Below are 26721 nucleotides of genomic sequence, written 5' to 3' on the forward strand. Positions count from 1 at the left end.
TAATTTTTACTAACATTCTATATTAACCACTGTGCCACCAGGGAAGTCCCGAATCTCAGTTTTATTATCAGCAAGTTTTTTTAATTAAAGTATAATTGACATACAGTATTATATTAATTTCAGGTGTACCACAGTCAATGTCTGTGTCCATTTTGAAATGATCACCACAATAAGTCTAGTTACTGTCATCATACAAAGTTAATACAATATTATTGACTATATTTCCCCATGGTGTACCTTATATCCCCATGACCTATTCTCTTTATAACTGCAAGTTTGTACCTCTCAACCTCCCCCATTCATGTCCCCACCCTCTGACCTCCCCTCTTCTCTGACAACCACCAGTCTGTTCTCTGTATCTGTGAGTCTGGTTTTGTTTTGCTTTTTTTGTTTGTTTTTAATTAAAAATTTTATTTTTAGTAGCAAGGATACTTTACTTTTTTAATTAATTTTTTTTATTGGAGTATAGTTGATTTACAATGCTGTGTTAGTTTCTGCTGTACAGCAAAGTGAGTCAGTTATACATACACTGCTTGTTTGTTTTTTAGATTCCACATATAAGTGAAATCTTATGATATTTGTCTTTCTCTGTCTGACTTATTTCACCTAGCGTAATACCCTCAAGTTACATCCATGTTGTCACAAATGGCAAGATTTCATTTTTTATGGCTATGTAATATTCCATACTATGTATGTTTATGTGTGTGTGTGTGTATCTTCTTTATCCATTCATCTATCAATGGACACTTTGGTTGCTTCCATATCCTGGCTATTATGCTGCAGTGAACATAGGGCTGCATGTATCTTTTTGAATTAGTGTTACTGTCTTCTTTAGTAAATACCCAGGAGTGGAATTGCTGGACCATATGGTAATTTTATTTTTAGTTTTTTGAGTAACCTCCATACTGTTTTCCATAGTGGCTGCACCAATTTACAATCCCACCAGCAGTGCACGAGGGTTCCCTTTTCTCCACATCCTCACCAACACTTGTTATTTCTTGTCGTTTTTAGCAACCCTCTTTTTTTTTTAATTTTTATTTATTTATTTATTTTTTTTAAACATCTTTATTGAAGTATAATTGCCTTACAATGGTGTGTTAGCTTCTGCTTTATAACAAAGTGAATCAGTTATACATATACAATATGTTCCCATTTCTCTTCCCTCTTGCATCTCCCTCCCTCCCACCCTCCCCATCCCACCCCTCTAGGTGGTCACAAAGCACCGAGCTGATCTTCCTGTGCTATGCGGCTGCTTCCCACTAGCTATCTATTTTACATTTGGTAGTGTATATATGTCCATGACACTCTCTTACCCTGTCTGTCATACAGAGTGAAGTAAGTCAGAAAGAGAAAAACAAATACAGTATGCCAACACATATATACGGAATCTAAGGAAAAAAAAAAAAAAGGCCATGAAGAACCTAGTGACAAGACGGGAATAAAGACACAGACCTACTAGAGAATGGACTTGTGACAGGGCAACCCTCTTAATGTGGAGTCACATTTGATATTTTGATCAGAGTATCCTTATTAGAGAATTGCATGTGGATTTGGCACTCTTTAAAATAGACATGGAGAATTGAAGAGCCTAGAAAAGTGAAAGTAAAGCACAAAAGGGAACCGGTTCTGCCACATAGCTGCTTGCCCTGGAGAGCGTTATCAAACCCAAAGAACCTAACACTGTTTTTCTGAATTTGTAAGGAACACAACCTTCTGTGTTTTAAGAAAAACAAACACTGTTCAGCAGCTCTTTTAGCAACAGTTATTTATTGTACGTGGATTATTTTTTTCTTGGCTTATTATTTGATAGATTAAAAGGTGGAAAAAATGCTGGATATCTTTGAAAAACATACACATATATGCCCACCCCATACTCTTACTGTTCTCCATTCAAAGTGTTTAGGAAGAGGTTGTGGGAGAATTCGGGTCTCAGGGAAGGGCTGGCTCAAATGATCTTTGCTGGTCTTTGTATCCTGAGATCTGTGAATTAGCTTCAGGGAGACTGGGGAAGGGGGTTGTCCTCATTACCGCATTCAAGTTTGCTAAGAACTTTTTTTTTTAATATTTTTAAAAAATTTTATTTACTTATTTATTTTTGGCTGCGTTGGGTCTTCATTGCTGTGCACGGGCTTTCTCTAGTTGTGGCGAGCGGGGGCTACTCTTCGTTGCAGAGCATGGGCGCTAGGTTGGTGGGCTTCTGTAGTTGTGGCACATGGGCTCAGTAGTTGTGGCTCGCGGGCTCTAGAGCACAGGCTCAGTAGTTGTGGCGCACGGGCTTAGTTGCTCCGCGACACGTGGGATCTTCCCGGACCAGAGCGCGAACCTGCGTCCCCTGCATTGGCAGGCGGATTCTTAACCACTGCGCCACCAGGGAAGCCCTGCTAAGAACTTTCCTGAAAAGGAAATGTTCAGCGCCCTTGCTGCCTGTGTGACACAGCGTTATAGGGAGCAACCAAGGACACAGCCAGCACCTACCACAGGCGTGGAGCCAGGAGGTGCCGAGTAAATACCTGGAAATCAAAAGAGTGTGTGTGAGCGCCAGCCCTAGGTTTTCCGGATATTGGCTGGTTAAGAACCCGGGGCTGGCAGTGGTGCTGGGAGGAATTGGAGAAATATAGGAAAATAAAAGGAGTCACTTTTTTCAAAGAGCCGTGGGGAATGTTTCCATTTGAGAAACTCCAAGAGAAAAGCTCTTTATTCTGTCTGGGAGTGTCCTTGGGGTAGAGGGCCATTTGGCTTTCTGATAAATATCCTCTCAAGTTGTCTGAGAATATCAGTAATCACTCATTAGTCATTTTACTAATTTATTTTATTGGATTTTTAAATTAAAAAGGTAATACATATTGTCACAATAAGTTGAATTAAACAGGTGTATTTTAAAAGATTTATTACCTTCCCCTCACCCATGTCCAGTGTCACTCCCATAGAAAACTAATATTAAGGATTTGGAGTGAACCCTTCTGTGTCTTTTTTTTTTCATATACAAATTTACATACATGTATATAGCTGTTTTGGTTTGTTTTTATTGTTTTAAAACTAAACAGTGGAATTGCATTATACACATTACTTTATAACTTGTTTTTTTCACTTAATAGAATATTATGTCTTTTTAACAGTTGCCCAATATTCTATAGAATTGATACACCAGAATTTATTCAGTCAATCCCTACTGATGGACATTCAGGTGTTTCCATCTTTCTTTTCTTTCTCTTTTTTTTATTGACATAATACTGCATTCGACATCCATGTTCATCTATCTTTACATACTGATGATTTTATTTTAGTAGAATAGAGTACTAAAAGTGGAGTCCTGAGCCAACAGGTAACTGAATTTAAAATTTCAATAGATAACATCAGATTACTTTCCTAAAAAGCTTATAGCAATTTATACTTCCACTAGCCATGTAGTATAATGCCTGACCCTCCACACTGGATGGTATTAGACTTTTTTACCAGTCTGATAGGTGACATTATCTGATTGTTGAGTACACTTTGAAAAAAACCCTGCAGTTTAAAAAAAATTATTTCACAAAGTTTACATCTTCAGTATAGACATTTATGTTAACATGGGCATCTCTCTCTCTCTCTCTCTCTCTCTCTCACACACACACACACACACACATATTACACACAGGCTGTTTCTACTGCCGACTTTTTTCATTCTTTTTGGCTGGTAGCACATTGAGTGGGTCAGCTGGTGGAGAATCTAGGAACAAGCAAGGATAGGCAAAACCAGATAAACGGAGAACTCAACTGTAAATTTTCACTCTTTGTTTCACTCTTTTTATCAGGGGCAGGATATGAGGATGGGCATGTGAGCTCGCAGCCCTTGCTTATCAAAAAGCACACCCTTTCTTCACTGTGTGATAGAGAGATCTCTTCTTCATGACAACCCATTATCTTTGAGTGACAACACCTGTCTCCTCAAAATTCTTGAGACTCCAGAAAGAATTACAGAAAAATATTCTGTAACAGGTAGTGGGAAGCTATTAATTCCCAGGCCAGGCTGTCAGCTCATCAGGAGAGAGGCAGAGTTCAGTCATGGTGAAGGGGATGGAGTCTGGAGACTGCTTGTGTCTGAATCCTGGCTCAGCCACTATATAGCTACGTGACCTTAGGCAAGTTAATTAACCTCTCTGTTGCTTCAGTTTTCCTATTACAGATGGAGATATTAATAGTTCCTGCCTCATAGGATTGTTGCCAGGACTAGAGATGGGAGTTAATATAATTCAACAATAAATAAAGCACTTCAAGTAGTGCCTGGTACACAGTAAGGCCTATATACATGTGTGCTATTATTAATTTTTATTATTGCAGACTGAAGGGGTTCTAATGTCACACAATCATGAAGGGGGCAGCTCTCCTGGAAGAAAGGTAAAGAAACAGGCTGTAGAGAGAATGGCTACAAAAGAAGTAGAGACAGTCATATATTGTGTAGATCCCATGGACATTGTGACTAGATTCTTACTTTCTGGGAATGGACTTGATTGAAGCAAACAGGGTTGTCCCCAGGGCCTGCTGTGAAGTGACCACAATTCATCTTTGATATTCCCTGCCCCCAATGGCCCCTTGCTGCTGCTTCTGCGTCTTTATCTAATTCTTGGTTACCAGCAATACCTGGTGAGGCGTTTTGTAACTGCTTCCCTGAGGGAGAAAATAAGGGAAAGTTTTGCATGCATCTGCCCAAAAAGGAGCAATGATGTTGGCTTCTTAGCTTCTGAGTGTGTACAGAAAGTCTTCAAGTTGGGGGCAATCAGAATGGACTCATATAAGTGTGAGTTGAACTGTTTTGATCTGAGAAGACTGAAAATGGTGACCTGGAACCAATACAAATCCACTGGTTTACAGGATCCATGAAGCAGGGGGATTTGCCTTATTATGTTTTGTAGTGGATGTATTTAAGCAGAACAGCAATCAAGTTCTGAAAAATTTTAGTGGGAAAATGCTTATAATGTTACAGGAAGTGACAGGTAATGATAATAATGACAATAAATAAATAGAAAAAAATACTGAAAGAAATCACACCAAAATGTTAATTGTGATTACCTTGGATTGGTGAGATTATAGGTGCTTTTGTTTTCTTCTTTATGTATATATATATATATATGTATTATGTATATTTATACCATTTCTATATACAGACTTCTCATTTTCCAAAATGAGCATATATTATTTTCTCTGATAGAAAATAAAATAGAGTTGTTACAGGCTATAACCACTAGAGCTGTTAATATGGAAACAGCCTAAATGGCTATAATAGGGGATTGGAAAAAAAAAAATGAAACTATGGTACATCTGTATAATGAAGTACTGTGCAATTATCAAGGTGGTCATGGACTGAAATTAAAAGGTTTACATTATATGTTGCTAAGTGAAGAAAGTAGCATAGGAAACAGAATATATAGTAAATGCTATATAGCAAATGTAAATATATGTAAATATATATATAAATATGTAAATTTCAGGAAGAGTTTAAGTGAAAATGTTATGGCAAATGGGATTATTGGTAATTCTTTTATTTTTTGCTTATCTGTATTTTCTAATTTCCTGCAATAAAACATGGATTACCTACACAATAAGTGAATGTTTATATAACTTTTAAAAAATAAACATCCAAAGAATATTCTTAGGGCAATAAAGTCCTATAAGAGACAGTGACAAATTATATGCTTATGAGGAGTGTTGCCATCTGGTGGATCAAAAGCAAAAACTCACCCTCTTTCTACTTTTTTCATTTGGAATTAGGAAATGAAAGCCATATACCGTGCCGTATTTCAGATGAATGCCTGGACAATTTTAGCAACTTAACAAAAATGTTCCTTTGATTCACAGGAAAAAGAAGTAGACCAATGACCAAGCCCAGCAAACCCAATAGTGGGTGCAGTGTTGAATTTTATTTAAAAAATAAAAAAAATCTCTGTTTTACTAAATATGTTTGCAGGCGTGCTCATCCATAAAGACAATTCTGAGTTACCTATTTTTTGGATGATTCAGGGCAAAATTTCCATCCTAACCTAATTTTTTTCAACTAGTTGGCATACTGACCAGCCCGTAATGACACTACAAATATTTGTGGAATGAAGGATCACTTCTGGCTGACTTAATCCAACTAACAGTTGGTGTGTTTTCATGGACTATAAATTAATTAGATATGAACCAGTCGAAGCACTAGTTCTCTTGATATGCAAACATAAAATAATAAAATACTTCACAAAGCCAAATGATGGTAGTTTAGCTGCCATTTTGGATAAGCTACCCCCTCACTTCTCACCACCATCGGACTCACCCCGAAATTTCATTCAGCCCATTCACTGAATTTAACTTTTCCCACTCACCTTTCTCCTTCTGTGTATAAAAATCTAAACATTTTGACAGTGCCTCTGTGGAAAAACATGGTTAATGCCTACTCTACCCCATCCTTCTAGTTTCCCAGAAAGCCAAGCGGCTGGTAGATTGTTGCCTTTGAGAACTAACCCTCGCTTTCCTCACCACCCTGCAGGTGAGCTGATCAATCTTGCCATGTACTGTGAGAGGATAAGGAGGAAATTCTGGCCTGAGTGGCACTATGATGATGACAACACCATCTATGAGTCCGAGGAGAGCTGTGAAGACAGCAAAACGCATACGCCCCTGCTGGACTTCAGCTCTTACTCAAGGACAGAGACCTTTGAAGATGAGGGAGCAGAGAACAGTTTTTCCAGAACCCCAGACACGGATTTCACTGGACACTCGCTCTTTGATTCTGATGTGGACTTGGATGACTACACAGACCATGAACAGTGCAAGTGACGTTCAGCCCCGCCGACCCTCCTCTGTTGGAGCTGCCATTCCCTGGGGTCAGTCCAGTTTCCCGGGTGGAAATCCATCCGCGCTGGGAGGAGATCTTCGTGCTTGACACAGTTCTCACAAGCTAACAGGACTAGAGCAGCCTTATTTCTTTTTTGTACAAACAAGACACAGAACCATTCCGATGGCTCCATTTAAAACAAACAGGCAAAAAAGAAAGTCAGCATGGTTCCTGAAATCCACTTTTGTTTTCATTAGAAAACTAAGATTGTGTGGTAGAGCAGGTGCAAGAGCAGGTTGTCCGCAGATGGTGTGTACATCGATCCCCTGCAACCCGAGGGCTTAGGTGCAAGATGGATTCTTGAACGTCCTTCATGCAGCAGGGTTCAAAGTCAGGAGAGATGTCATGAGAAGGAATGTAGGAGATAAATGTTCTGTGGTGGCTGCTTGTATTTCCTGTGTGTATATTGTATGTTGAGATATAAGTCAAATAAAATCCATAGATATTCAGTGAACACCTACTATGTGCAAAGCACTGTGCTAGGTGCTAGCCAGTATGAGTTTTATCCTAAGCCCTGCCAGTGGCTAGCTGTGTGATTCTGGGCAAGTCCCTTAATTCTTGTGTGCCTCATTTCCCTCACCTGTAAAGTGGGGGTAACAATAGTCCCCGCCTACCTACCTCACAGGGGTGTTGTGAGGATTTATGTGGTAACAAACCTCTCGGAAGAGGTGTGACATAAACACATTTTATTCTTTAATGTGCTTCGTGTGTGTGGAGATTGGAGGGCAAAGGAATTCCACATCCAGGCAACAGCGGCCACAGTCACTCGCCCAAGCGGAGCCAATGGAACACACACCAAGGCACAGTTAAGACTCTGTCATCATCCTCTTTGTGATCTTGCTTGAATCGAAATCTTTTGTTCAAAGAACCTTGGAAATGTTTCTACAGATCATCAACAGCTACAAACAGTCTTCAATTCTACTGTACATTTGCAGAGAAGCCTTTCTTTCGTTGCCTGAACGCACACTGGAACGTTGTCCTTTGTTGATTCTGGAGTGTTAAGTTGCCTACGTTTGGTTTACTTGGGGGGAATAAAGCTCAGGAATAGGATGGATTTAATAGTGGTGAAGGGGAAAGGATTTGATTGATTTTTGTAAGCAGAAGCTCGCCAACTTGTAATGTCTTTTTTGAAAACAAACCTTGCAAGATGTATTGGAAAGATGAAGTAGGAAGAGGATCGTTGTAACTGGTAGCAGAGCACTTTGTGCAGTGTAGACCCTATGCAGTTTTATTAGCGCAACTTTTCTGGTGTTCTCAGCCATTGTCCGGTGAGGGGAAGGCAACGCTGAGGAAAGTCTTAATGTTTCTTAAGGATTTTTCCTCCCCTCCCCGTCCTCTCTCTCCCTCCCCATAGAGCCCCTGAACTCTTGGGGTTACTGTGTTGACTGAGGCACTCCATCTCTGAAGACATAGTTTTGGTTGACTTAGAACATTTTCTAGTGAAATATAGGTTGAAGATCCTAGGGTGATGGCTGTGGATTTGGGCTTCTGACCACAACTGACTGGGGAAGGGTTATTCCTTATGGGGTTAAAGAGGAACTTCTTAAAAGACAGCGTCTTCTGGTAAGTTCACGTACTTTATTTGAAAAAGACTCTCTTTGAATATGGTTTTGACAAAATAGTCCTAAAATGCTGTGGATTCACAAAGAAGTAAAGGGGGAGAGTTTTTGAGGCTATTTTCCATTTAAGCAACAGGGTAGGGCATATGTAACTGGGAAGAAATGCTGAAATACCCTAAGCTAGACATTTCTATTGCACAGAAAACTCAGTTGTTAGTATCTTATTTTTTTTTTTTTTTTTTAAAGAAAGCTGCGTTTTTTTTTTTTTATAGCTACTTTATTTATTTATTTATTTATTTTTGGCTGTGTTGGGTCTTCGGTTCGTGCGAGGGCTTTCTTCAGTTGCGGCAAGCGGGGGCCACTCTTCATCGCGGTGCGGGGACCGCTCTTCATCGCAGTGCGCGGGCCTTTCACTATCGCGGCCCCTCCCGTTGCGGGGCACAGGCTCCAGACGCGCAGGCTCAGTAGTTGTGGCTCACGGGCCCAGCCGCTCCGTGGCATGTGGGATCCTCCCAGACCAGGGCTCGAACCCGTGTCCCCTGCATTAGCAGGCAGATTCTCAACCACTGCGCCACCAGGGAAGCCCTGTTAGTATCTTATTAAAGCCCTTCATCTTTTGAGAGGACTATTGGATGACTAAGAAGAATGTGTTGGAAGATGTATGAATGGATAAGCCTGTTTTGTTTCCAGCATCATTTGGACTGTTCGCCTCTCCTCTCTCTAGCTTAGTGAGTTCCAAGGCCAGCTGGTGGTAGTTCTGTGTGACAGGGAAACTCCTGGCCTGAAAATGTGAATGTAGTGAACAGGCAAACTGTGGACCAATCTCCACAAGGACTGAGTTCCCCTTTCCCCACCCTCAGCTGGAAAGAGTTGTGTTTGAAATTTTGTCTACAGTTTATTCTTCCTGTATATCACCAAGTGTGCTGTATCTTCACGCCAAGAATGATTAAGTTATGAGTATGTAGAAGTCACAGATATTTTTTATTGTGTGTTACTTGAAGGGCAAGTCCATGAAGAGCCAACATTCAAAGTGAAGTTGTAAGACCTTCCTTCATTCTCTTCAGGAGCCTCCCGCAGGGGCTTGAATGGACATTGCTGGAGTCCTGGGTACTCCCTGACAGCTCATGACTGGGTATTCAGTATTTTGTACGGGTAACTTGATTAGGAACCCTAGAGTAGACCGAGGTTTTACTTTCCCAAAGTTGGTTATGGAAACAAAATGACCAAGACAAAACCCACTGTGGAGTGGGTGACTGATGCACTCTTGATTGGGAAGGCTTTAATTTTATGTGCTTCATTCTAAAGCTATCCAGGTTTGAAGTGTTCTCCAAGTTGATGAACAGGTGCTACTTATAAGAAAAATAAGAAATTAGGGGATATTTTGGTCATCTGGCTTACTTGTTCAAGTTCTGTATTTCTTTTTACTGGAAGGTAACTTAAGGAAATGTGATCTTTAATGGTAGTAGATGCTTTTGGATGGACAGAAGACCCATGGGCTACCTGTTCTTTTTTTTTTTTTTACCTCTCATTGTAAAGTTAAATTCTGCCCTTCTCTCCACTTCCCTTTGCCTCAGCCCACCCCTGTCTCCACTCATCAGGATGAAGGAACAGCAGCGCCACGCTGTGCCCTGCATACCCCAGAGTAGATACAAGGATGATTTAAATTTACGCAGGAGTAAACTGTATTGTCGGAGGTTCCCATTTCTTGTTGTAACATCATGACTTGTGAATAGTGACACTACCAAGGCCACATGCTACCCAGCTGACTGATCACAGACTTAGAGCAACTGGACTTGAATCAGAACTGCAGTCTGGTCTTCACGTGAGCCCTGCCTGTGTGCACTGAGGTATGAGGATATGTGTTTGTGAAACAACTAGGGTTCAAGGAAAGGAAGCGTTAAGGATTATAGCCGTGGGGGTCTTACCCAGGTTATTTGAGAGAAAGTATAGACTCATAGAAATGGATAGCTGGGCCGTGGATTCGCTCTAGAAAGCCATATTTATTTGGAGGACAGGCCCGGAACGGAGGTCTTTCACCTTGCCTTTTACAGGGTTCTTCCCATTACATCATCTTGACTTGGATTCTTTTTAAAACCCACCCCCCAAGAGGTCACTCCATGTTCATAGAACCAGCACGTCCCTAGTCTCTCTCTGACAGTGCTTGGAATTCTCCACTCTTGTCCCCTGTATCTCTTCAGCCTGGTCTAGGCCAATTCAAAGGATCTTTCTTCGGTATCTACTCTGTGCAAGGCGCTGCTGGGCTCAGTGAATGATACCAAGAGGATATCCAAGTCACCAAGACTCTTCATTCTCGGATTATATCTTTTAAGGAATCCATGCCCATATGCTCTCTCACTGGATATTTACTCACTGGTGAGTTGATAACCACCTACCCTGTGCCTGGCCCTGGGATCCACACTGGATATAGAGGGGTGAACAGAACAGACATGGCACCCTGGTTTTAGGGTATTCTCTTTTACCTAAGCTTCTGTGTTAACCTCTTTTACGTGCTTAGCCACTTCCCTGATCCATTCCACTCATCATCACTAGATTAATATTTCTAAAAAGCTCTAATAGGGCACCGTATTGCTGCAGGCTGAGGTATTCCTTAGGGCCTGGTGTTCTCACCTCTTTCTTCACCTTGTTTCCTGGGGCTCCTCCACATGGTCTGTCCAGTGCATCCACGCTGGTCCATTTGCCATCGCCTAGACATGCCTCACGTGCCTGCGCTGTGCCTGTGCTCATGCCAGCCCTCTCCTGAAATGCCTGCCCTTCCTCTCCACTGGCGCAAGTCGTATGCACCTCGCAAGGCCCAACTTCGTCAGTTCTGCAGGAAGAGGTCTCATTATAATCTCCCCTTCCTCTAGAAACACAGCTCCCATCATTTCCTTCCCTGAAGGCTGCATGGGAAAGGTATGCCCAGAAAGTAGGCCGTACACTAGAAAGTAATGGTTTTTAATTTTTTTGTCTCCATTGATAATCTAATTCAAGTCCTATGCCCTAGTCCAAGAAAAATACGTATCTGCAGATATATGAAATTTTACATGTAAGTTCAGGAGATTTAGAGACATCTTGACATTATCCGTGGATTCCTTAGGGGGTTCATGGACTGCAGGTGAAGAAGCCTTCTTCTAAAGAGTCTTGAAAAGTCACTGTTGTTAGTGTTTGTTCTTGCTTGCTTTTATCACAGCCAGACAGGAGACAAATTGGAATGGGATGTGCAAGCAAAAGTGGTCTCTGTCATTATCCCCGCGGAGAGTGTGCTGAGTGACAGGGGAGGAGGGTAAGGCCTCTCACATTAGTTGAGAAAATATCTTTGTTTTGACAAGTGTGGCATTTTGAAAGTGACAGGGTTTCGTTGTCATCGTCATTGTCATCTCCCTTCTGACCACCCAAAAAGTTGATTTCGCAAAATCAGTTCAGGGCCAGGGGAGCTTCCCTTCAGCCCTGAAACCCACCACTTCTGCATGGGTAGGCTGGCCGACCTGGGCTTAAGGTGGGAGAGAAGACGCTGGATTTTCCTTACAGGAAAAAGTTCTGCACAGTCAGGTTTTTCTGCATTAATTAAGCAATTAATTAATTCATAGAACAGTTGAGTGTATTTTCAATAAAAGGATGGTGCCTTTTGTTGATAGGGAACAACTCAGGTTCTTCCTCTTCTTCTTGTCCTTCCTCTTCTCCTTTCTCCTCCCCCTCGCCCCCCCTTCTTCCTTTTTGTTTTCAGGGCAAAGCTCCTTTCGTATGACCCAGGATCCTTTGTTCTCCTTTATATGTAGTGCTGTTTAAGATGAACACAGACTGATGAAAGTACATTCAATGACAAATACTTCTTGAGTCTAAATGCTGAACTCTGGCAACCCATTTCTAACAGGTCCGGGGTCAATGGCTTGACCTTCCTTCACTTGCTTCTGGTGGTCTGGATGCAACCTGCAAAGCTCAAAAGGACCCCTTGGTGGGAGGGACCCCTCATCTGGCTGGCAGAACCCTTGCTAGTGCCAGGAGTAAATGCAAATGGATGTGAGGCTTTCCTCATTTAAATTTCTTACCAGAAATTTAGGTTTTTATTCTCTGACTTTAAAGAATATCTTAAAGATATTTAAGATTCTTTAGTCTTTAAGATAACTGGAACCAGCAACACATTGGCCTTGTGCCTTTGAGAAGGTTACAGAGAATATGAAAAATAGCGTAAAAGGAAGCAACTCACTGTTTTGGGGCTAACAGTGTGACCTTCTCAACCATTCTGGCTCTTGCCAAAGCAGGGAACTTGGCCCCAGACCAAAGCTTCTTTGAAGCTTCTGCTGCTGGCTAGACCATTAAGGTGGTCTCAATGTTCAAGAGGATTATTGCCCCTAATTGTCAAGTTTGTAGACAGTAAAGGGGACCGTTGCAATAATAAGACAACTTATGAATGTGGTCCAGCCAGCACCAACACTCTTGATTATTTCCGTGCGGAAACAAGTTATCTAGAGCAAAAGATTGGTACAGTACTTTTGGTGTTCCGTACACAAATAATTTCAGCAATTAACTTGATGGCCTTCTTGAATATTTTTCACTTGCTGTTATCCCTAATTACAGCTTTAAATATTTTGAAACAATTCACTATAGAGCAATATATATTTATGATGATATTTCATTTTATGAAAAGTAGTATTACTAAATGTGACCAATTCACCTCCTTCCCCCCACCCATTGGCAAGCATCCCCCCCCACCCCCCGCTTTTTTTTTCTGTTTTACTTTTAGCTCTAGAATAGAGTAACTTTTATTTATCAGTAAAATTTAAACCTTTTTTAGCATTAAAAAAAAAAAGTTACCCCATGGCTTTAAAAACAATAGGATTTAGCTCCTGAATTGTCAAGTTAATCAGCAGTGGCTAAACAGATAGCAGAGGGAATGTGATATAATTGGAGGCTAGAAAAGAGTAATGCTTTGGGTATTTACTATCTCCCTCCCTTAAAAAAATACAGCAACCTATGGACTTTTCTCTTTAATAGTTGTTCAGAATTGGAAGTGTTCCCTCATATTTTCTTCTAGCCGCCAACAAGAGATCACATTCGGCTTATTAAAACATCAACGATGTCCAAATGATTGTATTTTTACCTTTAACAAATTATATCTGAAATTTTTTGCAGCAATAAGACTAAAGATAATGCTCAACCTTTGGAGGGATCTCTGCTTCAGTAGGGGCAACATGTTTGTGTTACTTCTGTCAAAATGATTTTACCTCAAGTGATCAGTCTCACAGGATCATGCTTATTGTAAACATGTTTTTTTCCCAGCGATCTGTCTCCTGCTGAGTGTCTGACAACTCCACCGTTGATGAGGGTGACGGTTCCTCGATGGTGGTGACTGAAAAGATGAGGGTCCGAGTCCTTCATCCGGTGGTATTTGAATTTCACTGAGTGGGAGGAGAGGAGGAATGATGAACAGATACTGGGGCTTCAAGGAACCACGAGGTGTGGCTGTGTTAGAGATGCGTCAGGCACACTGAAAGTTTTCTGGGTGGTAGCATCTTACTAACACCATCCAAGGGACTACGGGTTTAAATCAAAAACAAATGCAGTCTGTAGGGAAGGATTGTCTGTGAATATCCTGTTGATCTTTGTCCTGGTTTCTGGCTTGTTCTCCCGGTTTGCCCCGCCTGAGGCTGGGCCTGGGAACTGGAGGAATGGTCCCTGATTCTGGAACTTCCTTCTCATCTCTCAAAAGTGTTTGTGGCATATAGTTTCCATTTTACGATAGAAAATGTACAGAGTATATTTGTATATTCGTTTTATAGAAGACCTTTAAATGTTTAGAGACACCCCAAAGCATTCCTATGTAGGCAGTGGTTTCCAAGCCTTTGTGCTCATTGACCTCATCAGTAAAACTATCTGAGCATGCCCTGAAGCTTAGTTATTTATAAACACACACACACTGCTCTACTGATATGTTATCTACATTAAAAACCATAGCAAACTTAGAAATTTACAAAGAATAGTCTCTACTCAATAGAGTTTAGAGTATGGGGCGAGGAAGGCTTAGGCGTAGCACCCAGAATGTAGCAGTTGGTTAAAGAATGCGTAGGTAACGTTGGTGGGAAAATGGATGTAAAATAGGCATGGACGCATGATTTTAGGTCAAGGTTATTCATTTATTCATTCAATCTTTTTTCTTTTTTGGCCATGCCGCACAGCATGCGGGATCTTAGTTCCCTGACCAGGGATGGAACCCGTGGCCCCTGCAGTGGAAGCGTGGAGTCCTAACCACTGGACCTCCAGGGAATTCCCCATTCATTCATTCTTAAAACATGCATTTTTGGTTAGGAGAAGAAAAGAGTGAATAACTAGATATGACATTTACAAGAGCTCTTTTAAATTCTGTTTTTGGGACCACTTGATCTAGAACGTCTTGTCAATTCCTGCAAGATTTCCCAGTACAGTGATTTAAGCAAAACAAGAAAAGAAAGGAGGAGAAAAATCCCCATTAATGCAGATGCTGGCTCTAATGCCTGAGAATTTCTGAATCTGAAAAGCAAGTTTTGGTAATTCCTGGTAATCATCATCTCACTGATTATGTGTCTTTTTTCTTTCCTTCTTTCTTTTAATAGATCTTTATTGGAGTATAATTGCTTCACAATACTTAGTTTCTGTTGTACAACAAAGTGAATCAACCATATGCATACGTATATCCCCATATCCCCTCCCTCTTGCGTCTCCCTCCCACCCTCCCTATCCCACCCTTCTAGGTGGTCACAAAGCACCGAGCTGATCTCCCTGTGCTATGCGGCTGCTTCCCACTAGCTATCTATTTTACATTTGGTAGTGTATATATGTCCATGCAACTCTCTCATTTCAACCCAGTTTACCCTTCCCCCTCCCCGTGTCCTTTCTTCTATTTGTTTATTACCCTGTGTCTCCAAATGTGTGGAAGATGTACAGATTTATTTTCAGATGTCTGAGATAGGAAGGACCAATGTTGGTGTGATTCAAACCCACGTTTCAGCTGCTTGGGGGCTGATGGGTGGACACTGCCTGGAAAACATTTACCTGCACCATCTGTTTTGCAAACACAATGAATAGCATCTTGCTGAATGAGGGCCTTGACGTGGAGGTGGCATTCCAGTGTTTATTTCTGGACCTATGAGTTACTTTAGCAGTTATTGTTAGTAGTTTATAAAGCCATATTTAAACTTGTACACTTGACTGTAAGATAGATTTGAATTGTGCACTATGTTGATTACTGTATATAAATGTGGAAATTCTGTATATTTGGTCTTAATGCTGTATGTATTTGATGTGTAAATGATAACTAACAGATATGAAATAGCTGGCTGTGAATGTCTTTATTCCAATTCACTTCTCTTTTGCAAATTTGAATGTTTAAACTTTACACCCATGGGGAAAATCTGAGATTTTTGCATCTAATATACTGTTAAGTGGTGGTCTCAGATGATTGGGAGAATATTTTAGTTGTAAGGCTCTTGTATAATTAGAACAGAGGTAATGAATTTTTTAGGCATATGACTTTCTGATAGAATTTTAAATGAACGTTTTTTAAGTAGAAAAACAGGTCTCTGGATTATGTTGTCTTTACTCTCCTGCCTTGGTTTCATGCCCAGTGTTCCCGTCGGAGCCCTGTAAGGACTGATGTCCACTGGCAGAGAGAAGAGAAAGGAGGTAGAGAGACTGGAACACATGTGAACCTTTACTGTGGCATCTGGGCCTGATGATAGACCAATTTTCCTTCTATATAAATTTGTCTCAATTAGTTTTCCCGACTGTTCAGTGAAGTAATTCTGATTCCCGTTTTGCAGATGAGGAAAGAGGCTTGGGGAGGTAAATTAGGACAACGTGGCTGAGATGCTCAAGTTACATATATTGGGATCAGAGATTCACAGCGAGGTTTTGGAAACACAAATCTTATTACTGTTTCACACACATGTGCCTGGCAAGGAACCGCGCAGGATAGCTGGGCCCGCGGGCATTTCAGGATGGGTAGAGACATTCGGGATGTTTGAAATCCGATCTACAAATTTGACCAACTATTATTCAAATGTTAGCTTCTTACCATTTAGAGCAAATTACATTAAAATCCCAAAATCCCAAACTCCCCCAAATATGGGAATATCTATTAAGTAACAAATGAGAGAACCCCCTAATCCCACATTCTAGAGATAATAGTTTGGTTTTTATCCTTTTAGAACTCCTTCTCTCTTGACCTATAAATCCTAACTATTCATCTCTGCTTATTTTTTTTTTAAATATTTATTTATTTATTTATTTATTTATTTATTTATTTATTTATTTATTTATTTATTTTGGCTGTGCCGGGTCTTAGTTGCGGCATGTGGGATCCTCAGTTGCAGCATGCATGTGGGATCTAGTTCCCCGACCAGGGATGGAACCCGGGCCCCCTGCATTGGGAGTACGAGGTCTTACCCACTGGACCACCAGGGAAGCCCCTTCAGCTCTGCTTATTAATAACACAGACGCCGATTGGAAATGCTTTGGGGCAAATCTATTGTATATCTACTTGTAGAACATGTGTGGGGTCTTGCCCTCAAGCTTGGTGTCTGTCCCTTTACGGAAGCTTTATTCTCCTTGCTTTCAGGAGGAAGGGGGTTGTTTGCCTTTCCAACGCGCAGTGCTCTCAAAAGTGTTAAGAGAAATACTTTGTGAACAGTTGTACCGGATATTGCATGAAGCCATTTTTCACATTTTTGTCCTTCTTTCCTTTTAGGGCAGAGACAGCATGGTCGGCCTCCTGTTCTCTCGGGCTGCCTGTGTTTTTTGTAGATGGTGCCACTGTAAGCACCCATTAAACGCTGCCCAGCTGGGCTGGTACCCATTAGCAACAGACTTTTAAAATCTGCCAAGGTTAAAGTAGCTTATCCTTCGGATGAAAGGGGACTTTGGAAAACAAAGAGGAAAGAGAACCAGATTCCTTCCTCACGGGAATGACTGCATTGCTGCCCCGTGTGCCTAAGAGGTACCTGGTCGGTTTCAGTGATGGTGTTCTTGTTGTGGAGACACGGGGGGCATCTCCGGGTGAGGGACCAGCAGGATTGGAGTTTACCTCCCTGGGTGTTTGGCCTGGGCAAGCACACTGGGTAACTCGTGCTCCGCACGGATCCAGGAAAACCCTGATTAAAACAGCATCCCAGGCAGCCTTGAAAGGGAGGCGACTTGAGGAAAGGTCTGAGTGTGGGAGACAGCGGCCCCAGGCCTCTTCCCAACCCTACCGTGTCCTCGGAAGCCCGGCTGCTGCTTCTCCGCCCTCACAAGGCTCCTCGGCTTCAGCTGGCGCATTCCAAGGAAAAGAGCAGAAATTTTAAGGGCTGCTCAGGGGTGTCAATAGTCCCGATTCACCGGTGGCACAGAAATGGGAAGTGGGGGTAAGTGGGGAGGAAGGACTCGGGGCCAGACTGTTTGGAAAGTCATCCCTTTAAGGGATGGTTTAAGGAGGGTTTCTGAGCAGGGGACTAATGTGAGGAGAGAATATTTAAATAAGATTCACTGATGACAGCCTGGATGCAGGGCTAGTCAGAGAAGAGGCTGCAGCGGAGCAGCTGGACCTGATCTCAGTGGCTCAGAGAGAAGTTACAGGTGGGAAATGAGGACAGGGAGGGGAAATGTGGGTGTGGGGAGAGTAGACCTTGCACAAGGACACACTGAGACCCCCGGATGCGGGGAGCCCCGGGGGAAGGTAACGCCGGGAGATCGGGTTCCTGATGCTGCTGCCGCCAGATATGGGAAAGATGGGGGAGGGGGAACTGATTTGAGGGAAAAGCAGCGTTTGGTTTTAGCCACCTTGAATTTGAGGAACCAGTAGGAGATGCAGGACTGGAACTTGTGAAGGGGTAAGAGCGAAAACACAGCCCCCGAAGGGATGGCTGAAGCAAACGGGCTGGAGAGAGAATCAAAGTTATTGGCACCTTGCATTTGCATAATGTATATCTTTGAGATACTGTTAGAGTCAGTAACACCCGGACCAGACCACATCACTTACTATCTTCGTTTACAAAATGAGAGTCTTATAGGTTGATCTTTAAGATAGCTTCTGGCTCAAATCTCCTTTTATCCTTCCCTGAGGCTGAAAACCACTTCTCTGCCAACACTGATTCTACCTCCTGCTTTGCTGATTCTCAAGCGCTAAAGAGAGGAGTTTTTTGACCAAATCAAATAGTAATAGCTAATTAATTAATATTGATAATATCAACTCTAACAATATAATTATAATGTAATATTATATATAATTATTATTCTATATTAATATTAATAATAGCTAATTAGTTAATTAGCACCATATTAATTACTGTGTACCAAGCGCTGTGTTCTTAGCAGCCTACTTCTATTTACTCATCTGCTCCTCACCACAACCCTGTGAGGTTCTGTCATTCGTCATCATCCTCATCACCACACCTTCATCCTCGTCATCTCCATCATCACCATCTCTAGTTTACAGATGAGGAAACCGAGGCAGAGAGAGGTTAAGTAACTTTCTCTAGTCTCTGCCAAGTGATTGGCAGAGCTGTGGTTTAAATGCAGAGAGTCTGAGTTTGAGTCCAGCTTTAACCTAAGTGTCCATCAACAGATGAATGGATAAAGAAGATGTGGCACATATATGCAATGGAATATTACTCAGCCATAAAAAGAAGGGAAATTGAGTTATTTGTAGTGAGGTGGATGGACCTAGAGTCTGTCATACCGAATGAAGTTAAGTCAGAAAGAGGAAAACAAATACCGTATGCTAACACATATATATGGAATCTAAAAAAAAAAAAAAATGGTTCTGAAGAACCTAGGGGCAGGACAGGAATAAAGATGCAGACATAGAGAATGGATTTGAGGACACGGGGAGGGGGAAGGGGAAGCTGGGACGAAGTGAGAGAGTGGCATGGACTTATATACACTACCAAATGTAAAATAGATAGCTAGTGGGATGCTGCTGCATAGCACAGGGAGATCAGCTCGGTGCTTTGTAACCACCTAGAGGGGTGGGATAGGGAGGGTGGGAGAGAGATGCAAGAGGGAGGGGATATGGGGATATATGTATACATAAAGCTGATTCACTTTGTTATACAGCAGAAACTGACACAACAATGTAAAGCAATTAGACTCCAATAAAGTTGTTAAAAAAAAATATCCATACTACAAAAAAGAAAAACAAAAAACAACCCAGCTTTGGGGACTTCCCTGGTGGTCCAGTAGTTAAGACTTAGCCTTCCAATACAGGGGATGCGGGTTTGATCCCTGGTTGGGGAGCGAGGATCCCACATGCCTTGCAGCCAAAAAACCAAAACATAAAGCGGGAGCAATATTGTAACAAATTCAATAAAGACAAAAAAAAAAGTGTAAAAAAAAAAAAAAGAGTCCAGCTTTTATACTACCGTCTACCACTAGCTCTACAGCACTGAAGAGGAAAAGGAGGCAGAGGTATGGAAAATGGGCTAAAATGGACACAAGTGCCTCTGTGGTGGCAGCGACAAGGTTTTGCTCAAGAGACACCATGCCAGTTGCTTGGAGGCAGGTGGTGTGGGCAGATTGGGTGTCTGTTCCTTACGTCTTAGCATCAGTGAAGTCAACCCCTTCTCTTTAAAAGCAGCCTCCCCAAGTCACTGGGCAGCTTTTCCCTGTGAGCGGAGCCCAGGAAACTACTTAGACAGAGCCCCGAGGATGGAGCACTCGGGGAACCCCACTCCCAAACACCTGTGGCTGTAGCTTCCTAAAACATTTGTTTTACTTCTTTGTTGCTGTTGATGGGTATTTACTCCCCAGGCAGGGCTCTGTAGCTGGCTGTAGGATGTCTTATTTCAGGTGTTGGATAACTTTAAGGGTTTAAGGCCTGCAGCAGCTGGCGGCCCTCAGGGGAGAGGCACACTGCAGCTCTCCCCATAGCTCGGTGCGTGTAGGAAATGATCAGTAAAGGTTGGTTACAGGAACGGACAGATTCTCAGGTAAAAGACAAATCAAACTGCAAAGAAATATCCAAAGTTTGAGGTTTGACAAGACAGACTGTGCAAAGGCAGCCCGTAAATTACTCATAGGACAAACCGCAGGTGACTGAAATATAGGGTAGTGATTTCTGGAGGCTCAATTGGTTTATGCAGTCCTCAGGATCCCTAGATGGAATTATAGCCCCATAATTCAAACAGCTCCCATTTCCTTGACACACAGATACCACGCATCTGAATCCCAAATCCTGCCCATGGTTGGCACTGCCTTCTTCTCCACCCCTGCACTCTTATGTTGCCCAATAAATTCTTTTGTTAGAGCCTCTGGTGTTAGGTACCTTCACCTGCTCTTTGTCTTACATTGTTTCTATGTATTATAGGATATTTAACTTATTAATGAGACTGCATACATTAAAACTCTGTGTATAGCTTTATTTTGGGGTTTTGGAAGCTTATGCCTTTTAGCTCTCACTTTTTGTATCCTATAGGAAGCAGAGCGAGGTTAGTGATGCATTCTTTGGATTTAGCTTGAACTCTGCACATAAAGATAGAGGGAGAATTTCCTGGTAGGTAGGAGATAAGTCTTCTTCTTTTACGTTTTTCTCCTCCTGCTCTAACTCTTTCTTTACATTAGGAATTTGAATTCATAGTAATATGCCATTGTTCTTAGCCCTATTTCCTATACTGTCTTATGAATATGTAACTAGTACCTTAAAAGCAGACATGTCAGGTATAATTATAAATTATTATTTTTTAAAATAACTGCCCCTGCAAAGCCACTCCACGGTGCTAGTATTTCCCCTAATGTTGGATGAAATTTTAGGCGAGTCTCATTGTTTCTCTGCTCACTCTTAGGCAATTGAAAGCTGGGGATCCCTCTAGTCCCTCAAAACAGTTGCAGTTCTGTTATTAATATGTACAGTCGGGCTTCCCTGGTGGCGCAGTGGTTGAGAATCCGCCTGCCAATGCAGGGGACGGGGGTTCGAGCCCTGGTCTGGGAAGATCCCACATGTCGTGGAGCAACTGGGCCCGTGAGCCACAACTACTGAGCCTGCGCGTCTGGAGCCTGTGCTCCGCAACAAGAGAGGCCGCGATAGTGAGAGGCCCGAGCACCGTGATGAAGAGTGGCCCCCACTTGCCGCAGCTGGAGAAAGCCCTCGCGCAGAAACGAAGACCCAACACAGCCATAAATAAATTAATTAATTTAAAAAAATGTACAGTCAAGGGCAATAATACAAATTCTGAATTGCATTTAACGCTGAAGCTGCTTCTCTGCTTAGCCAGAGTCTCCATCAGAAGAGGGGCATGGTCTTTTTTTTTTTTAAATAGTTGCTATTTTACACAGGGTCATCTGGGAAAGTTTTTTAATTTAATTTTATTTATTTATTTATTTTTTGGCTGCACTGGGTCTTCGTTGCTGCACGTGGGCTTTCTCTAGTGGCGAGCGGGGGCTACTCTTCGTTGCGGTGCGCGGACTCTAGGCACGAGGGCTTTGCGGGCTCAGTAGTTGTGGCTCGCGGACTCTAGAGCACAGGCTCAGTAGTTGTGGCGCACGGGCTTAGTTGCTCCACGGCATGTGGAATTTTCCCAGACCAGGGCGTGAACCCGGGTCCCCTGCATTGGCAGGCGGATTCTTAACGACTGTACCACCAGGGAATTCTGGGCATGGTTCTTTTATTTTCTTTATTCTATCAACTTCTCCCTCTCTCCTCCTTTCCCACCCCATAGATGCATTGGTCAGCTGCAGCTTCTGACCCTTCTAGGGATAGACCAGAGAAAGGCAGAGGAGTTTAGAGAGTTTAGAGGTCTAACTCGGCTGCCACCAAAATGGTTGTAGATATTTGCAGGTGTTTAAAGATGACTCTCTTGTGGGCACTTTCACGGGCCCTTTGGAGACCGCCTTAGTATCAGGAAATATTTCACCTGGATGTTCCCATGATACAGGCAAATGCCTCTCCTCTGGCTGAGCCCTTATGACTCTGCCGTTGCCCCACGGCTGGGGTTGGAATTCTAGCACTCTTCCAGAAGGCCTCATAAGCAAAGTCTCTTTTAGATGGTGCCATCATCTCTGTTTCTCTCTGTGCTAAAATGTAGACCTCTCCACCAAGCCCCACTCACAAAGCCTGAGGCAACTGGAAACTTCCCCTGCCCCCTTGCCCACCTCTGCTTATGTGTCTAAGACCCCACTGCAGAGTGGGATTAGTTGATGCCTACTGTCTTGGGGCCTCAGTGGAAGGTGAGGGTGCAGTCCTGTAAAATGTAGCATATACGTGTGAATGAGAACCAGATAATCATTTTTAGGTGAGTTTAATGGTCATGAGTCTGTGAATGTCCTCCACTGACGTCCTCACCTAAATGGGCAGCATTCTGGCGTCTCTTCTCAGGCTGGTTACGGGAGGCTCTTATCACAAGGGCTCAGGGAAGTTATAATGATTTGTGTTTTTATTATGCCTGTGTATAAGATTAGGGTTAATCTAAGACTTGTCAAAAATAGTAGAAATCCATGCTTTTAAAGTCTGGGTGTTACGTGCCGTCATGCCCCTGGTGACAGCAGGTACAACCAGGAACAAAAACCCACCTTAAGTGCTGAATTTGTTTAAAAAAAAAAGTTAAAACTTTCTGACATCTTAAAATTATAAATGATGAATTATAATAATAAGATGAGTGGAAAAGATTATAAGTGCAGATGAGTTCCTAGTAAGTGAAGCCAGCATGGGCAAGAGAGATCACTGATGACCGTGGGGAAGATGTGGACTCGAGCTTCTTCTGGGTGAATGGGTAGGATTCAGGCAAAAAACAGTGGAATGGGTGCTCCATTGGATTGCGGGTCTTCCAAAGTAGCACTCTATTTTATGACCCTTTCATTTTCACATCTAGCACAGAGCTGGGCACAAAATGTGTGACCATATATGTTTGTTCATAATGAACTGTGCGTATGTTGGAAATAGAGAGCAGCATGTTGACAGTGGAAAGGTCTTGTTGTAAGTAAGTGGCAAATGAGTCTGTAGTAGATCTGTGCAAGGGCATAGAGCATGGCGGGTACCAAGAGGAGGACTTTGGACTTTGTGTGGGATACAGTGAGGACTTTCCGGTGGGTGGAAGATTCGTTAAGATGATAAAGGAGGATTAATCCAGCAGCAGTGTGCATTAGAAGGGAAGAGCAGGACATCCTGTATATTTGTTCCTTCCTTTCTGTTCACATTGTTGCTCTCACCTTGAGTCCTTCTTGCTTCTTGTCAGAACTTCTTGCTCAGACACCTTTGGTGGCTCTTCCCCTTCTACAGAGTAGTCTCACCTCTTTAGCCTGCTTGTCAAGGACTTCCTGTACAGAGTTCCCCCACTCTCAGAAAGTACGAAAACTTTCATGAGCTGAAATGTTATAAAACAAAGAAGCAATTACCTTAGAACTCATCTTGCCAATGGACACGAAAAATAAAATGAGATAAAGCCCAGATGCTCACAGACACAGTTCAGAGTTATGGCGGCTTGATGCTGTGATGCCAAGTGTAGTTCCCAGGGAGCAACTTGGGGGGACCACGCCCCCTGCCTCTGTAACAGCTCACTGCAAAACAATCACTGGATGCTATTTTCTCTTTTCTCCTTTTTTTTTTTTTTTTGTAAAAGTGAAAATCCTTTTTGGATTTCTTTTGGTTAGTGGAGATAGGTAGGTCTTTCTTAAAAGTGAAGTCACACAAAACAAACGTTCAAAAACGGGGGGATTCCTATATTTTGGTCCTAATGATTTCATTTTCCTACTCTTCAATGTGAACGCCGTCCTTTACCCAGAGAGCTGATTTACTCAAAAATGTGTCAAACCCTTGGCCACTTTCATGCCTTGGCTCATGGGATTTCCATCCTGTCTGCTTGTCTGTGCCCTGAAACCCATGTATTATGGCCATATCAAGCTCATCCTTCTCTGCAAGTCTTCCTGCTCTGAGAAATGGCCCTTTCTTCTTCATTTCTGAAGCAATCCTTGTTCATCTGTTCACTGATCACCTAGCATATGCTCACATGCTCTCCTAGTCACCTCTTGCCGTAAACCATGTCCCACTTTCTAGATTATAAACTTCCAGAAATGACACCTGAGTTCTTGTGTTTTGTAAAATTTCCTCTGAGGCTTCGTGTTGTCCAAAATGGGGACAGTGGAAATAGAGGGGAAGAGACAGAAGCATGAATGATTTCAAAGGAAGAATTCACAGAATTTTGTGATTACTGCCTTATCTAAATCCTTCTTGGGGACTTATTTTTATTTGTATGCTGTTCAAACTCTTGAGATAATAGGTTCCATATACATCCATACTCCTGTGTAAAGAAATTCTTCCTTTTATTTGTCCTAAATTGCCCTTTATACTGATGATCCTATTTAAAGCATAAGGTCTATATGCCTTTTAAAGGTTAGGGCACTGTTTAGCCAGACGCCCAAATATTTATATACTGAGACCTACAGGAGTGTTGTCTGATTAATACCTGTCTTCTTGGGAAAGCTGTGAATAATGTCAACATGAACTACATTATTCCTGCTAAAAATTCATCCATTTAGTTTAACTTGCATGTAACTGACACCTGAAAGTCAGGAGTTGTTTGCTGAGCGCATTTGCAATACTGTTGTAGCTCATTCATAACAAATGGTGATGAAGTACCTTCAGCATACGAAATGGGAGCCTCAGCATAAATTGGAAATTTAGGGGCTCCTGGAAACCTTTAATATGCAATGAATGTAAACGGAAAATGCAATGGGTCTCAGAGAAATCCTTGTTTTGGGAAAAAAAAGACGCCTTTAGTAATAAAATTGAATTGGGTATTAAGACGACGGTATTAACCACATGCTTTATGTTAATGCCAGTGGAAATTTATCAAGATAGCTGAACAATAAAGAAGGTGGAGATGGGGGTATTAAATAGAGCTAGGAAGGGCTGGGGAAGGCAGAACCTCTCCGTCTTTTCATCTTTCTCTTTCCTCTTTTTTGATTTCTTCTTTTCTCTCCTGTTACATGGTTCTGTTTATGCTTTTTCTTCCCTCTTGAAAGCTTTTACTTCCCTCGGTCTTTCGTCAGCTTCTCCTCTTTCCTCTAACTGCAGATTCCTTTCTCCCCTCCCACTTCTTTCCTACTCTCTGTGAATCTACCCTCCCTCCACTTCAGATGATCTGTTGTCCCTCTGTTGTAAATTATGGAGGTTTGCAATGAGAGGGACCTTGAGACCATGTAGTTTAGTTTTCTCTTCTTACAGATGAGCCTGAAAAGCCCAAGAGAAATTAACTTGCTTGCTCAAGTCACCTAGATAGTGAGTGACAGGATCTACACAAGAGGTACCACATCTTAGTATTGAAAGGGACTGGAATGTCATCTATGACATTCTTCCATCTGATGCAGAAGCACTTTCTAAACTGTGTGGAAATATTTAGCTTGTTTGTGAATATATCCAGCAGGACTGAGAGCCCATCCCTAGGAAGATTGACCCTTGACTTGTCTCTAAGAATCTGGTGGCTTGACTGAGGTAATAGGCCTTGGAGTTATCCAGCTTGGTATGAGTGAGGGGAGAATAAGGAGAGGTTTAGATTTAGTTTCCAGAAGCTTCATAATGGAGAGTGGGGTGTTCTGATCTCCCAGTTTCATCACCCTGTGTTTCCACCATTCTCCCATTGGCTGCCTGCTTAGATGTAGGCCCTGGAAGAACTCAGACGGTTCTTAGGAATAATCAGACCCAAAGCTTCATTTGATAAATGAGAAAACAGAGAGGTTTTAACCTCTCACACAGCTAGTTAGGGCAGAGCCAAGGATTTGACTCCAGGTTTCCTGTTTCCCAGTTCAATTCTTTTTCTCCAGATCACCCTAACCCTGAAGCTAGAGGAGGTGTTTTTTTTTTTTTGAGAACTGTACTTCAAACTAGGGTGGGATCAAAGCTCACATTTATTTTAAAAAATAATTATTTCATAAAATTTCCAAAGATACAATTACTGTTATTAAATAAGAAAATATTTTATAATCAAATATATTATGTATTAGTAAAATATATTATTAAGAATAATTAATAAGTTACAAATATTTTATAAAAAATAAACAGCTATGGAATGACTCACAAGAGGCCAATTAACCGTCTAGTTGTGGGGTGGGGTAAAGTAGATCATGGAAAGCTGCAGGGAGGAGGTGACATTTACCCTGGGTTTTGAAGGATGAGTAGTAATTCACCAGGTAGTGGGGGTGGGAAGGACAGGGGAGACATCCCAGGGAGATCAGCATAAGTGATGAGTTAGGGGGCCATGTAGTAGGATGTTTGGAGGAGTGGCCAGAGAGGAGAGTAAGAAGGTGGTGGGACCAGGCTGTAAAGGGCCTTGTTTGCCTTGCCAAAATTTTTCAACAATATCTTATAGAAAAATTCTGTTC

General features: G+C 42.0%; 1 protein-coding gene across 8 annotated transcripts in view; it reads left to right on the plus strand.

The window, feature by feature from the left end:
* Positions 1 to 7393, plus strand: part of FAXC (failed axon connections homolog, metaxin like GST domain containing) — a 98020-nt gene extending 90627 nt beyond the window's left edge. For all 8 annotated transcript variants that reach the window (XM_036871027.1, XM_036871028.1, XM_036871023.1 and 5 more), the window contains one exon: positions 6500 to 7393. In XM_036871027.1, coding sequence (XP_036726922.1) covers positions 6500 to 6789 — 290 coding nt within the window. In that variant the 3' untranslated portion in view covers positions 6790 to 7393. The remainder of the gene's footprint in view (positions 1 to 6499) is intronic.
* The last annotated feature ends 19328 nt before the right edge of the window (positions 7394 to 26721 follow it).

Source organism: Balaenoptera musculus, chromosome 12 (genome assembly GCF_009873245.2).
Source record: "Balaenoptera musculus isolate JJ_BM4_2016_0621 chromosome 12, mBalMus1.pri.v3, whole genome shotgun sequence".
Classification (NCBI taxonomy): domain Eukaryota; kingdom Metazoa; phylum Chordata; class Mammalia; order Artiodactyla; family Balaenopteridae; genus Balaenoptera; species Balaenoptera musculus.